This window comes from Ipomoea triloba, chromosome 6 (genome assembly GCF_003576645.1).
Source record: "Ipomoea triloba cultivar NCNSP0323 chromosome 6, ASM357664v1".
Taxonomy (NCBI): domain Eukaryota; kingdom Viridiplantae; phylum Streptophyta; class Magnoliopsida; order Solanales; family Convolvulaceae; genus Ipomoea; species Ipomoea triloba.
In genome coordinates, this window is record NC_044921.1 from 24,338,051 (window position 1) to 24,352,377 (window position 14,327).

A 14,327-nucleotide genomic window follows, 5' to 3' on the forward strand; every position below is an offset into this window, starting at 1 on the left:
CTTTCCTTCCCCCCCCCCCCCCCCCCCCCATCTCTCTTATCCATATTGTTCGATTTGATCTCAATTGAATTTTTTAAAACTATCCTTCTTGATAAAGCAAGCAAACATAGATGCCTGTATTGTATTGAAACTTTATAGCTGATATGTTCGCTTAGTGTCATTACCGTGGTCTGTGTATGCATGCCAAATGAGCACACTGTTTAGTTAAAGAGATTGATACCAACGACAAATTCCTTGGTTGTTTAACAGTTGCCATGGGTTCTGTGCTCGGTGTACTGATGAACGGAACCATCTTGAGCCAAATTCTCCTGTATCAGAAGCCAACCCCAAAGAAGGAGAAGAAAACCGATTAGGGCACTGTCGTTGGGACAGGTGTCACTTGACTTCACAGCCGGCAGTCAATTACAAAGCGTCGCAACACCACCACATGATGACTTCTGTTGGGGAGTTTCTGTGTTAAAGATTGCAAGAATTTTTTTTGTGGTTTTGCCAACCATAGAACTCATGTTTTTAGAAGAAGTGATCTGACATGTACTTCACAGTTGAAAGATGTAAACACAACAGCTCAAGAAAGAGATGATGTTCCATAGACACATGATTTCACACTGTTTATTATACATTTCTAAACACTCTATTTCAACCATGTAAACATTTATTTTTTCGTAGTATCTCATCATTGTGAGACTAAAATGGATTCAATTCAAGTTGCGTTTGCAGATATAAACTCTTACTTGGAAGAAAAGTTTGTATCATTGCAATTTGCAAGACTAACATGAATTCAGCTTGAGATGTGTTTGCAGAATTTGATTCTTACTTGGCATAACACACACGTATAATGCGGTGTCGATCTTGTAGAGTTTGACTGTTACTTGGTAGAAAGGTTTGTACCATTGTAAGACCAACATGGATTCTTGGTAGAAAGGTTTGTACCATTGTAAGACCAACATGGATTCAACTCGAGTTGTGAATGTAGAGTTTGCCTCTTACTTGGAAGGCAGGTTTTGGTCAAGGGTTCAACATGAAACACGTCACGCGTACAATGTAATGTCGAGCTCGCAGAGTTTGACTCTTAGAAGATATATTTTGATAAGAACTCTTCAACATGACACACACGTACAATTCAGTGTCGAGCTTGCAGAGTTTAACTCTTACTTAAGAGACAGGTTCTGATCAGACTTCAACATAACACACGTACAATGCAGAGTTTAACTCTTACTTGAAAGACAGGTTCTGATCAGACTTCAACATAACACACGTACAATGCGGTGTCGAGCGAGTACTAGAGATGAGCATTGAGGATATATGATGATGGTGATGAGCTTTATGATAAAACATAAATTACACAAAACTGACAACTTCTCAACAGAGTGATGGGGACAAGGAGAAGGACCAAGGTTGGTGAAGGGAAGGCAACTGAGCATTAAATTGTGATCCATTGATCTATCTACAATTTATGTTTGTCTCTCTCTGGGTTCTTGGAGATTGGCAATTCAAAAAGAAGAAGAAAGAAAGCAACAGATGAGAGGAGATGCAGAAGAAGAGAAACCCCACACCCAACAATTTGCACCATAACAATGCCAGCACACATGCATAAGTACTCTTGCCCCTTCATATGTATAAATATTTGGTGAATTACAGCTACCCATTTCACCTTCCTTTATTCTGTTTCTTGTACAATTTGGACTTCCCACTGCAGCCCACTTTATTACTCTGACAAAGGCTGTTGTAAGCCTGTAGACCTGTAATATATATACACATCAACACATGCATACATGTGTGCATGATTGAAGAATATATGGCGGTGAATAAGAGATGAAGTAAATTGTAATATGTGTTTTAATACATTAATTACAAGTTTCTGAAACATGCGTGTATACTAGAATGCGCATCAGAGACAATTCTATGCTTCCATTATGGTAAAAACCAAACCTTGCGGCACTATGCAACTGCCAACAAAGCAAAACTATTAATTTTCTTTTTTCTTTTAAGGGCATGTTTGGTTCGCATGGTTTCCAAGGAAAATGTTTTCCTTGAATTTGAGAAAAATTGGCTTTTCCTTTGTTTGATTCATAAAAAACATTTTTCATCCCCCCTGGTGTTTTAGTTTCCACTGAAAACAAGTAGGACAATTATACCCTTATCAAGTTTTTTTAATTACCATTATTATTATTGTTGCTGTTGTTATTATTGTATATATATAGGGGTATAACTCCTTACCATTCCAAATCCAACCAAACAATTGAATCAATATTTCTAGTAATTTATTTTCCACCAAACCAAACAATGTAATTTATAGTAAACTTTGATTTACGAGAAAGTCAACAGTGATGTGTTTTGGGTGAAACTTACCTTGTGAACTTAGCCGACAAATCAACTTATTTATAACTGACTAATTCAAACCAACGACATGATCAACTTGACAGAATTTCTCCCCATGTATATAGTAAACCAAGTGCACTCAAGTAAGGGAAAAGCACACTTTTAGTCCATTAATGATTACACATTAAGCAATTTAGTTTATCTTTGTTAATTTTTAAAAATTCAATCTCTCGATTGTTCAAATGTTATCAATTGTCCTTGATTCTAATGAGGTATATTAGTTGGGCAAGGGAGGAAAATTAGAAAACCGCATGTGAAATTGAAATGAAAGTAACATTATCATAGTTAAAACTAACTTTCCAAATAAAATATTTTGCTGTAACTTTTTTCCAGCTTTTTACCTTTGTATTCTTTTGTTAAAAAGGTGATTGAAGGTAGATCAGATGTGACTATTCTCTTCAACTTGCCCTATAAAGTGCCCTGAGAATATGAAGGGGAAAGAAAATTGAAGTAAAAAAAATAAAAAGAAACAGTGAATAAAGCAATATTGCATTATAAAACTAGTACTAAGATGTGTGGTATGTCCTATGAAGCATCATAATTTTGTCACCCTTATATCATTTGATGTAATATATATCATGAAAATGCGTTTTGGGCAAAACTTGTCATGTGATCATAGTCGGGAAAAGGGTCACAAGAAATTAAAAAAGCCAATAAACAGCTTTCAAGAAAAGTCGAACTCAAACTTTATAGTTACAAATTTAACTCTTCGACTAACTTGAATAATATCGTCGTATATCATGCACTAGCTTTCAACTTTGTTGATTCCACCATGACATATAAAAATTACACGAAATTGTGCAAGCTATGATGCCTATATCCTTAGCCTGTCAAACCAGCATGTTGTATGATAGTACAACTATGTACGTGTGTTTTCATTCTTATTTAATGCATTGTCTTTGTGACATCTTGAACAATCAATTTTATTCGTAACTATCATTATTTGATGCTAAGCATTAAATGGCACCAAAATTGTAAAGTTTGCACAAAAGATAGATGCATTCGGAAAGCTTTTATTATATTTTGTGGTTGTATCATTGTATGTACTAATTCTTCACAGAACTATTATGAAGTTTTTCTGATATAAGAATAATGAGGGTTATGTTCGGATTGGCAACTCAATTGATTACAGTTTCACAGGGGTGAAGTTTGAGAAGAAAAACGTTCTAAGTTATTCTAAATTTACCATCCCGCACAATATTAAAAAATAAATTTATGTATTAATTAAATCAATTAAATATTGTCACCTTAAGAAGGAATAAAGTATTACTGTTCATTGATTACTATATATGCAATAAGGTTTGCCTAGGATTTAGATCTCATAACTCAACCAATTCAACACAAAAGAATTTGAAGCTCCAAATAAAAACCCAAACTTTGTGTTCTTTAATGCTCTGATCTTATGCTGCCTCACTGCTCTCTTCTTCTCTACAATATATAGGGAAGAAAATCTCTCAAAAACAACCATTAAGCTGTGTTCTTCTCTCCCTTTGATCTTCTCTGTCTCCATTGACAATGAAATAAGTCTCTTATCCTCCTCAGAAGATGGCAAAAAAGGTTCCATTTTTGTTTGATGCGGCGGCTCTGTACTGCGAAGAGGAGAGTCTTGGAGAGGTAGAGAAAGAAGAGTGTTTTATGGGAAACAATTTCGATGATAGCTATGTTGTGGTGTGGGGAGATGAAGAGCTGAGGTTTTTGTTGTCCAAAGAAGAGGAAAACAATCTGCAGAACATTCTTGAAAAGAACCCATCTTTGTCGGATTCAAGAACTGAGGGTGTAGAGTGGATTTTGGAGATGAATGGTCGCCATAATTTCTCACCCCAGACTGCACTTCTGGCAGTGAACTACCTTGATAGGTTTCTGGGCAGTGTTGAATCCCAAACTCAGAAGCCATGGATGAGTCAACTCGCTGCTGTTGCTTGCATCTCCCTTGCTGCCAAAGTTGAAGAGACCCAAGTGCCTCTCCTCCTGGATTTTCAGGTATGGGGTTAGGCTCTGATACTAAATTAAAGCATGTACTCTATCTCAACTAAAAGTCTAAGCTGATAGTTGGATTGCACATTTATGTTTATATATTATATATGCTCGACAAGTTAACCCAGAATCAGGCATTCTTGAATCTTGATGGTGTTTGTTTGTTTGTTGTTAATCTGGGATGGTGTGTTTTGGTGTAGGTTGAGGAATCTGAGTTTATGTTTGAGGCAAAAACAATTGAGAGAATGGAGCTGTTGGTTCTGTCCAGTCTTCAATGGCGGATGAACCCTGTCACCCCTTTCACATTTCTTGATTACATTGCAAGAAGGCTTGGGCTAAAGAATGCCCTCTACTCTGAGTTCCTCAGGAGATGTGGACATGTAATTATCTCCACCACTTCTGGTAATAATCATCCTTAATTAACAACCAACACAAATCTCTATATTTTCAAGATTCATTTTATGCTTTTGGATAACAAGGAAATCCATAGTAACAGTCTGGTCCCCTGGGTATGTACTAGTTAAACCCTGTCTTGTAACAATAACCGCAAAGAATCATAAGACTGACTAGTCCAAACTAAGAAAGCTAGTACTCTAGATAAACAGTGTCTTGTAATCCTAATCAGTAAAGGATCATGAATCAGTTTAGGTTACCTATAACTGACTAATTGACTCAAATCAAGAAAATCATAGGTACTTCCATTGAAAGTCGAGCCAAGATTCATTTTATGTTGTGTTGACTGTGAATTATTGCATGAATTTCTGCAGATTGTAGATTCATGTGTTACCTGCCCTCTGTTATGGCCTCTGCCACCATGCTGCATGTCATTAAAAAGCTGGAGCCTTGCATTGGCATAGAAGAGTCCCAAGAGCAATTATTGTTGGGCATTCTTGGAACCAACATGGTTTGTATTTCAAAAAAAAAAAAAAACTATTTGTACTCTCGAGATACATATCTTTCTCTCGTCCCGCCATGTCAGGGCGGGCTTATACTCGAGACACATAGAGGAAACTAACAATAGTCGTCGGTGTAACGAAACATGCAGGAGGAAGTGGAGAAATGCTTGAGGCTAATTAGAGAAGTGGCATCAGAATTTGAGTTTGATAGAGCCCAGAAACGCAAAATGCTTGGGAGCCCCAAAGGGGTTATGGATGTGTCGTTTAGCTCTGACAGCTCCAATCATCATTCATGGTCGATCTGTTCTTCCTGGGAGCCATTGTTGAAGAAGACAAGGACTCAAGAACATCCTAAGCATTGATTCCTCAGTGGATTCTTCTTAATTAATCTTGTTTTCATATTTCCTTAATATAGATTAGATATATATTGCCAAAATAATAATTCTCCTGCCTTGCTTATTCAGTGGGACATATTAAACTGGGCCCACCATGCATGTCACCAATTCCAATTGCTTATTTAAAGTTGATGGAAAAGAAATTACTATTTAACATGACTTTACGTAATTATTTTCTCGATAAATTAACTAATTCATGTGATTTTATTAAGACTTATTACATGCTATATCATTATTGAATCATTTTGTTAAAAGATTGGTTTAAATGCCATTTTTAATTGTGTCAAAACAAGATGTTATATGTCCAATAAGAGTGACTGAGTGAGTGAAGCATTATTCTCGTACTTAAAGATTACGGGTTTGATTCTTACCCTTCCTCTTGGTCGAATTCGTAACATAGAATTTTCATAGTATGATTTACTTCTTTATTTATTAGAAAGCTCGCAATCGCTACTTTGAGTGAAGTACTAAAACGGACCTTGTAACCCTAGTAGATATATAATAAAGGATGAAAATAAATTAGCCTAAATTGTACCTAACTTATCAGCTCAACCATTTACCTCTTTTGGGTTGGCATTTTATCCGGAAGGAAAAGAAAACATGAAAAACAGCAACTAGTGGAACTGAGGAAGCACAGTATTTTAATTGTCTGTAGTAGAATCTTTTGTTGTTTAATACTTTAATGTCAATGCCAAGCTGTTACTGATGCAGTTTAATTCATTTTAATTAGTCAGTAGACTGAATTTGTCATGTTTTAAACTTAAAAATAAAAAAAGAATAAAAAAAATAAAATAAAATAAAAAAAACAGAAAATGCATGGTGACTTCACTTTCAAATTAAAACTCTCGTTTGCATTCAAAAAAAAAAAAAATTAAAACTCTCGTAATTTTTTTTTAATTTCAGAAAAACTTTAAGGTATTGATGATCAATATTTATATTTCTTACAACTAATAAAAATGCTTGACAAAAGTTTTGAAATTTGTATAAGGTGCTAAAAATATATATTGGTTTATGATTTTTTATAATACTAAATCTGATTTATATACACTCTCAGCGGGTTGTGTTGAAAGCAGCGTGAATGTCGGATCACTAACAAACCTAAGACTCTGTCGTCACTCATTAATTTGCACATTATTAAGAATCTGTTGTCACATGGATGATGGATGTATACAACATTACAACTTAACAACCCTGAATCCTTGAATCCAACCTTAATTTTAATGGAATATACTCTGATGCTTAAACCAGCTAGAGAGAGCAAGAGTACGTGCTGAAATGAAAGCATTAATGATGTAAAGTTTGATGTAATTAGCAAAGGATTAGAAGCACAATTTAAATTTATGTATGATGGGTAAATACGCACAAGGACTATCTGTGGGATCACTTGGTTAGTCCGTTGAGAATCACTAGATTGGTCCGCTAGAATCACCGTTCAGCCGGATCCCTATCGCTCGTGACTCATTGCGTCGCTTGTTGTGAAGATTGAAAAATTTGGTGATAGCGCTCCAGAATTATTCGTGGGATCGCACGGGCAGAATACCACCTGATCAGTTTGCTACGTGACCCGCTTTGCAAGTTGGAGAACTTAGCTTATGCTAAAAGTAAATCCAATTGTGCCTGCAAGGAAGGCGGCTGACAACGTGCAGGAATGTTCACTCTATCACCTAAGCAATTGGTCTATGTGTAGCTGAAAAGCGACGGACTGACCAGACCAATAAGAGTGCACCATGTCAAGCCACTTGCATTGAGAGCATTTAATGCTTAGCCGACTTGTTTAGTATAAATAAGATTTACGTGATTTGACAGTGTGTATACATAAAGGGATCAAAATTATTCTTTTATTAATTGAAATGATCATAGATGATTATACACAACATATTTATATATAACCAAAATCTACAATACATTTATAATAAAATTACTCATTTATTGTAAAACTGATACGTACATCACGGGTGAGGCATACAAGATACTAAGAATATCCAGCGAATGAATAGGAAAGGTTGAGGAAAAGATGTTGGGATTGGGGGCCGGGGCAATATCTTTGGATTTCATTTGAATTGAGACCTCATTTGTACTATTGGTTGCAACTTTTTGTCGTTGCAGTCAACAAGAGACAATTGAATAGGAACAGTAGGGCATCGTGTTGAACAGCAAAAGGGAAAATTAAAGGGAATGTTATCATAATTACAAGAGTTTGGGCCTCCAAAAAGTAGTGGATTGTATGTGATCCAGAATATGTTGAACCATAGTTGGGCTAGGCAGCCTTATTGTAGTTCATTGGTTTTAGGTTGGCTGAGGAGTGATCCATTTTTCTTTATTTATTTATATATTTTATTGCTTAATTAATATAAATTACATTATGAAAATACAAACTTACAAATAATACTTTTTATAACATAGAGATGGATATTTAAACCAAGTCATATATATACTCATATCAACTAAAAACCTAAGTTGATAGTTTATTTAGCTGTTTCAGAACCGGAAACTGATTTGATTGCAGAATCAATTTTATCAGCCACCTTAGTAGCTGCATCCACCTTGGCGCCACCAACGCCCGGATTCTCATCGCCGTGAGGTTGATGGATCACTTCCACCTTCTCCCTCCGTGGCTGCTGCCCCTTCCCCGCCGGCCACTCATAATTTGTGCTCTCCACCTTCGTCTCCACCCCACCTTCCTCATTTATATACTCCCTTCCCTGTCAACAACACAAAAAACACACCCACAAGAGCAACCAATGAACTAAACAACGTTGTTTTTGAGTTCAAACTCATATATAAATACAGTAATGCCTTTATCAGCTTCAATTCTCTTACCTTCGAGGTATTCATGTTCCTGTGCTGCAACGTAACTGCAATCTGTCTCTGTAAAAAGATCGACCAGGTTTTCTACTGGGAAACTACTCCTATTTATATAGTTTTATCTATTATATTATCTTTAGCCGACCAAGATAGAAATGACAAGGGAGTGTACGTAGTTGATTATTGGTGCTGTGGCTTCTTAGTAGTTGGCCACGATTAAGGCTGTCGTGTCCCTCTGCAACAATGCCACGTACATGCCCCGCAAGCTAGCTTAAGTGATCAATCACCTTACCTAAAATTAGCATTCCAGCGAAAGGGTTATCTTTAAAATTTGGGTCTTTGGACACTCCAAAATTGCTTGGAACAATTTGTGATTTACGACTTTTCGCTAGATTTTTGGGATTTAGAATCTCTAATAATAATAAAACAATGCCACATACATAAGTGGTTGGTTTGGTGGATTAGAAAAATTTTATATATAATTATACTAACAATTTATATATATATATATATATATAATTGTACTAAGTACTGGAAGAACACTAATACTCGTGACGAAACTGTGATACAATTCAATAGTGTTTTTGGATTCCTTCTTCTTCAAGCAAATCTAGCCACAGCAATTTGCGTTCGTGGAAAACTAGAAAGCATTTGTTGTTTCCATGAAACGTAAACCTCAAACTAACTAACTAAGGACATCCACAAGTGTGGTTGCTTTTGCTTGAGGAGACGGTAGTGTTATTATTGTTGGGTAATAATATGGATTTGTTCTTGAAAACCGTTTCCGCCAGCATGGTCCCTAGCCGGACATATCCCTCCGTCGTCAAATGAATCCCGTCCGGTCCCATCGGAAGCCCATCCGCATCCACTTTTATCACATTCGGAAACTCTATTTCCGTCTGTGCTTTTCTCACGTCTTCTATGAACGGCCCCTTAAACGGCGGTTTTGGATGCGGAATTATCACCTGCATGTCTCAAATAAACATAAATATACAATTCATCTATTGAGATGGAACTCTATGCCAAAGGTCATAGGTTCGAATCTCTGCTTACCTGAAACAAAGGGAGTGTAGGGGACTGCAAATCGCTGCGCATTTTGCGGAACAAAGTCTCGAGGTTTTTCCGGTAGCTTTTTCCGAAGCCATAGTACTTGGAATCGCTTTCGCCTTGATACCAAAGAACAGCCCGGAGGATTCCGCCTTTCTTGATCGCCGTCCTCGTCCGGGACAAGAATGTCTGGTAAGGATAAACGGTATCGCTGGTCCAGTTAAACAGCGACGTCCCGCCGGCGGCGCAGGGGACAAGTCCGATCACCCCGAAATCCGGGTCCAATTCCAGCAGCCTATTCGCGAACGCCATCCCAATCCCAACGCCGCACGTTTTGTTGCAGTAGATTCCCTGGTGAAGCGGCTCCTGCGCTAATTCCCACTCGAAATGCTGGCTGAACCGGTAAACCGCCGGATTCCGGTGACTCTCCGGCGGTACCGTCCCGTCCCATATTCTAATCCTCTCCCCATCCACCATCCTCGCCACTACCCCTCCCCGCCCCGCCATGTTGCTCTGCCCCGCCAGCACGATTATCTGCTTCGCCTCGTTCTTCTTCTTCACCTCTACGATCATTTCTCCGGCGGGAATCATCGTCCGCCAGAAATATAATATCAGCAGCAAAACCGTCAATAAAGCCATCGCGCTTTCATTCTTCATTTGAAACTTCTTCTTACCATTAATCTCCATTTTCTAGCAACAGGTCTACGAGACTAATGGACTAAAAGTTAAAAGTTATACCAAATGGATTACTATGGTCTCTGTTATATATACAGATTTTTTCTTGATTCAATTGAGGTTTCCATTAAGCGAAATGGAAGAATGGAATGAATGTGTTAATATCTGCAGAGATGTGCATTGAACATAAAGAGGAATAGGAATGAAAAAATGAATCAAGAAAATTTGTGGTAATTTGTGATTAATATGCTTCCTTATCCAGTACTGTAAGTGGGATGCCAAGGGGGAAAGAATTATACAACAAAAGGGAAAACACCCAATTCCCCAAGACAAAAGTTTGAGTTTTTTTGTTGTGACAGATAACTTTTTAGTCACCTAAATGGCCTGCAAAGAAAACCGGAAACAAAACTGGGGTGTCTCCTCGAGGCGCTGCTAGTTTGGAGGCGGAGAGGCATTCTCTCCAGGAAGGCTTCGGCTAACATCTGCCCAAGCTGGACCTGAGATGCGGTGGTGAGGTGCAGATAATCGGGGCCTGCCTGCAGCCCTTTGGCGTCGATAGTTTTCACATTGGGAAGATCCACTCGAAACTGAGCCTCCCTCACTTCATCTATGTATGGTCCTTGTTGTGTTGCCAAAGCCACCTAAAACAATCAATCAATCAATCCACAAGGTGTTATCCCATTATGCACATTGGTAAATGGTAACAGCTGAAAGGTAAATGCAGTTTGAGTTTGATTTTTCTGCTCCACACAGTATGCAATTGCAGAATATATCATAGCTAGATCCATATGATAAGTTCTTGAAATGATTATAGAGAGATGAATCATTGAATCAAGGACCTATCCAGCAGCCCATGTTCCAACAAGTTGTGTTTTCCTAATTAAAAAAATGGTAGGGTCTTAAATTGTCAATCAAGACAAGGATAGGTTCACTCCCCTAGTCCCCTCTCATGATCATCTATAATCAAACCCCAGTCCCCCACAACTCTGATACTAAATTGAATTATATGTTTCGCTACACCAAATAGGTTAAATTGAGAGTGGAACTGCATAATAATCAATGCCTTCCCTAGCAGTGAAGATGGTTTATCCACCTTTCCCCAATGGGAAAATTTCAGTTTTTTGAATAAAATTGGTGTAGCTAATGAACAATTTAAGGTAAATCTGAGAGCACTACCCGAGTGTATACATAAATAAACCTGCCTTGTGACCCTAACAAATAAAGAAACACAAGGAGGAAATAAACATATTAGGTTGCTCATAACTGATCAGCATCTGCAACCACTACTCGAGTATATGCACATATAAACTTGCCTTGTGACCTTAACTAACAAAGAAACACGAGGAAGTAAAAAGATTATGTTGCTCATAGCTGATCAGCTCAAAACAGAAAGGCGAATAGGGCAATCACATTTGAGTCCAAATTGTAAAAAATATTTTTAAATCCTTCAATGGTTGAATCAAAAAACCCAAAGAGATTAAAGAAGTACCTGAATGATGGGAAGAGTGGGCAATTCCAGATCAGAGCGGACATGATTAAAGAATCTCCGCAATCGAGTTCTATACTTCTTAGCATCCTCAAGATTCACAGTGTCACTCTCTCCCTGGTACCAAAGCATCGCCTGAATCGTCGCCCCGCCGCGCGCCGCCGCCTCGCCCCGCCGAATCAGCCGCGTGTAGAGGTGCCCGCCGCGGCCCCACTCACTAATATTCGTCCCCCCGGCCGCGCAGGGCACCAGCCCGATCACCCCGAGCCCGGAATCCTTCCTCAACACCGCATTCGCAAACGCCATCCCCGGCCCAATCCCCACCGTCTTGTTCACATCAATCCCCAAGTGGATCGGCTCCTTCGCCGCCTCCCAAATCATCCCCGGGCTGAGCCGCAGCACCGACCCGCTCGCTCGGCACTCGGTCGGCACGTGCCCGTCCCACACGTCGTTCACCACCCCGCCCCGACCCGCCATGTTGCTCTGCCCCGCCAGCAGGAAAACGCTGCTGGGCTGCGAGAAATACGGGGCGGCGCCGCCGTTGCCGAGATCTGCGGGCTTCGCGAATCTAGCGCAGCCCAGAAGGAAGAAACACAGAAGAGCAAACATCGCTTTCGCGAAGGAGGGTCTGAGATGGTGGTGGGTGGGTAATTTGCTGGTTTTGGGAGCTTGTCTTTCTAAGTCGACTGACGCTAATGTCGTGTTGCGGAACACCATTTTCAATGGCGGATGGATTCCTTAGAGATCGGAATTTCTTTTCATATTCTTAAAAAAACATCATTAAATTCCACGTAGGAAATGTTTCAGTCACGTGTCCTAATAGTCTACCGTCTTTTTGAGGGAATTAATGATAGTTTCTACTTTCTTGACCAAAATGTCCCCCAGTTGTTGAACGTTACTTGTCACACTTCATAAGTTCATATCAAAATATCTATAAAGTGCATATTTATCACAGTCTGTGTGAGTTCTACTTAATAAATTACTGAATCACTGTGATTTGTCATTCCACTATTTTATCGGGTCAAAATGTTAACATTCTTGATGCGAGAGATTTTGTCTTTTCTGAGCAAGTGTGTATGTGGCATTTCAATTAGTAGTGTTTAGTCATTTTAATTTTATACTTTTTCCTCTGTGTATGTTGGGTAGGGAAGTAATTTTGTTTTTAATTTTTAATTTTGATTTAAAATTTAAATTGTTAACAATTAAGGTTGAGTTTGATTTGGGGATAAATTCACTTTTTTTTTCAAACTAGGAGATTTTATTGGTGTTTTAATTTGTTTTTAATTTGAATTCGTTATTTTAGGTGGTCATTTTTTTTAATCAACCAAAATTGCATTAGGAATCAATTAAGTGAGAGATACAGGCCGGTGGATTAGACACTCACGAACCCATAACAAGGAACCAGTTGTTTGTGTCAATATATGAGTTAGGTAGTCATATTTAATTTCACTTCTATTGTCCCTAAAACATATAACTTAGTATTATAATATAATAATGTAAAATAAGTTGTTTTTTATTCCTCATTTGATGCCTACAATATAGCAAGATCATATAAATAAATACATACATTAATCCAAAACTTTGTAGTTATAAGTCACACCTGAACTTTGACCAAGTTGGAAGATTTAACACCAAACGACCAAGTTGACAATTAACAATTAGAATTGAAATTATAATACTGACATAAGTTCCCACCTACTAACCAAATAGGTCTTTCTTTATAAAAACAATTGTTTATTAATTCAAATTGCCTTTAAAAAATTGATTTGATTTTTCAAACTCCTAAAAGACTAGTAACACTAGTGGCATGCCTGATATCTAGTTATAGGGGTCGTTTGACTTTTGGGAGAGTTTAATTGTGTCACAATTTTTAAAAGCAAAGATTATAAGCATTCTTTCATGCATTTATACTCCATTAAATTAAATAGTATGTTTATTAATTCATTTTGTAATATAGATGTTTATAATGCTTTCACGGTTATAATGTGAATTATAGTTCATAATTTCATATTGTAAGATAATCACTGTCATATATATTCATTTTTAGCATACTAAAAGTTCATGATTGGTATATATACCTTAAAATGAATTAGTAGTATATTAGTATACAAAAAATAACATTTATCAGTTGTCTACCTTACCATGTGAGCTATGGTATAATTTGTTATGACAAATTATTCTATAAACTCGGGTCCAAAATACACAACTTACATACTGAACGTTCACAATTTAAATTGTGAACATTCAGTATATAAATTATGATTGGTCTACCTTACAAAGTGGACACGGATCCATGGTATAAGTGTTGATTTGTCATAATGCTTCGTGTGGGCTTGTATGTAAGTGGAGGCCCAGTAGAACTTTGATCCATTATGCAACTTACTAATGAACAAAATTTGGGAAAAATTAGTAGAAGTTTGCTCAGTTCAAGTTTACCAGCACATCACAGCCCAAAAGAACGGTCCATTTATCACTGCATGTCAATGATCAAGTAGTAGATTTTTTTTTTTTTAATTATTTTTTTGAATAACAATAGAAAAAAAAAAAAATCCAAGTCAAACTTTTAATGGGTCTCACTTTCTAGGACAAAAATAGCCCAAGTGTAAGAATTTATAGTATGATTCTTTTCAGAAGGATTAAAAAGCGTTAACTATAAAAATAATCAATCAA

At 37.5% G+C, this 14,327-nt stretch overlaps 4 protein-coding genes across 4 annotated transcripts in view; 2 read left to right on the plus strand and 2 right to left on the minus strand.

Annotated features, from left to right (window-relative positions):
- LOC116022750 (mannose-P-dolichol utilization defect 1 protein homolog 2-like) overlaps nucleotides 1-718 on the plus strand; it is a 4,383-nt gene extending 3,665 nt beyond the window's left edge. The window contains exon 8 of the mRNA XM_031263609.1: nucleotides 250-718. Coding sequence (XP_031119469.1) covers nucleotides 250-353 — 104 coding nt within the window. The 3' untranslated portion in view covers nucleotides 354-718. The remainder of the gene's footprint in view (nucleotides 1-249) is intronic.
- A 3,004-nt stretch (nucleotides 719-3,722) lies between these two features.
- On the plus strand, nucleotides 3,723-5,782 carry LOC116023097 (cyclin-D3-1-like). The gene is made up of 4 exons (XM_031264066.1): nucleotides 3,723-4,359; nucleotides 4,554-4,755; nucleotides 5,121-5,257; nucleotides 5,399-5,782. The coding sequence occupies exons 1-4, from the start codon at nucleotides 3,925-3,927 to the stop codon at nucleotides 5,609-5,611; spliced, it is 987 nt and encodes a 328-aa protein (XP_031119926.1). The 5' UTR covers nucleotides 3,723-3,924; the 3' UTR covers nucleotides 5,612-5,782.
- Nucleotides 5,783-8,993: 3,211 nt separating this feature from the next.
- LOC116021775 (probable carbohydrate esterase At4g34215) lies at nucleotides 8,994-10,279 on the minus strand. The gene is made up of 2 exons (XM_031262251.1): nucleotides 9,503-10,279; nucleotides 8,994-9,414 (listed from the first exon to the last, which is right to left on the minus strand). Exons 1-2 carry the CDS (start codon nucleotides 10,181-10,183, stop codon nucleotides 9,139-9,141), a joined length of 957 nt encoding a protein of 318 aa, XP_031118111.1. The 5' UTR covers nucleotides 10,184-10,279; the 3' UTR covers nucleotides 8,994-9,138.
- A 103-nt stretch (nucleotides 10,280-10,382) lies between these two features.
- Nucleotides 10,383-12,394, minus strand: LOC116021774 (probable carbohydrate esterase At4g34215). The gene is made up of 2 exons (XM_031262250.1): nucleotides 11,661-12,394; nucleotides 10,383-10,812 (listed from the first exon to the last, which is right to left on the minus strand). The coding sequence occupies exons 1-2, from the start codon at nucleotides 12,372-12,374 to the stop codon at nucleotides 10,543-10,545; spliced, it is 984 nt and encodes a 327-aa protein (XP_031118110.1). The 5' UTR covers nucleotides 12,375-12,394; the 3' UTR covers nucleotides 10,383-10,542.
- Between the last annotated feature and the right edge of the window lie 1,933 nt (nucleotides 12,395-14,327).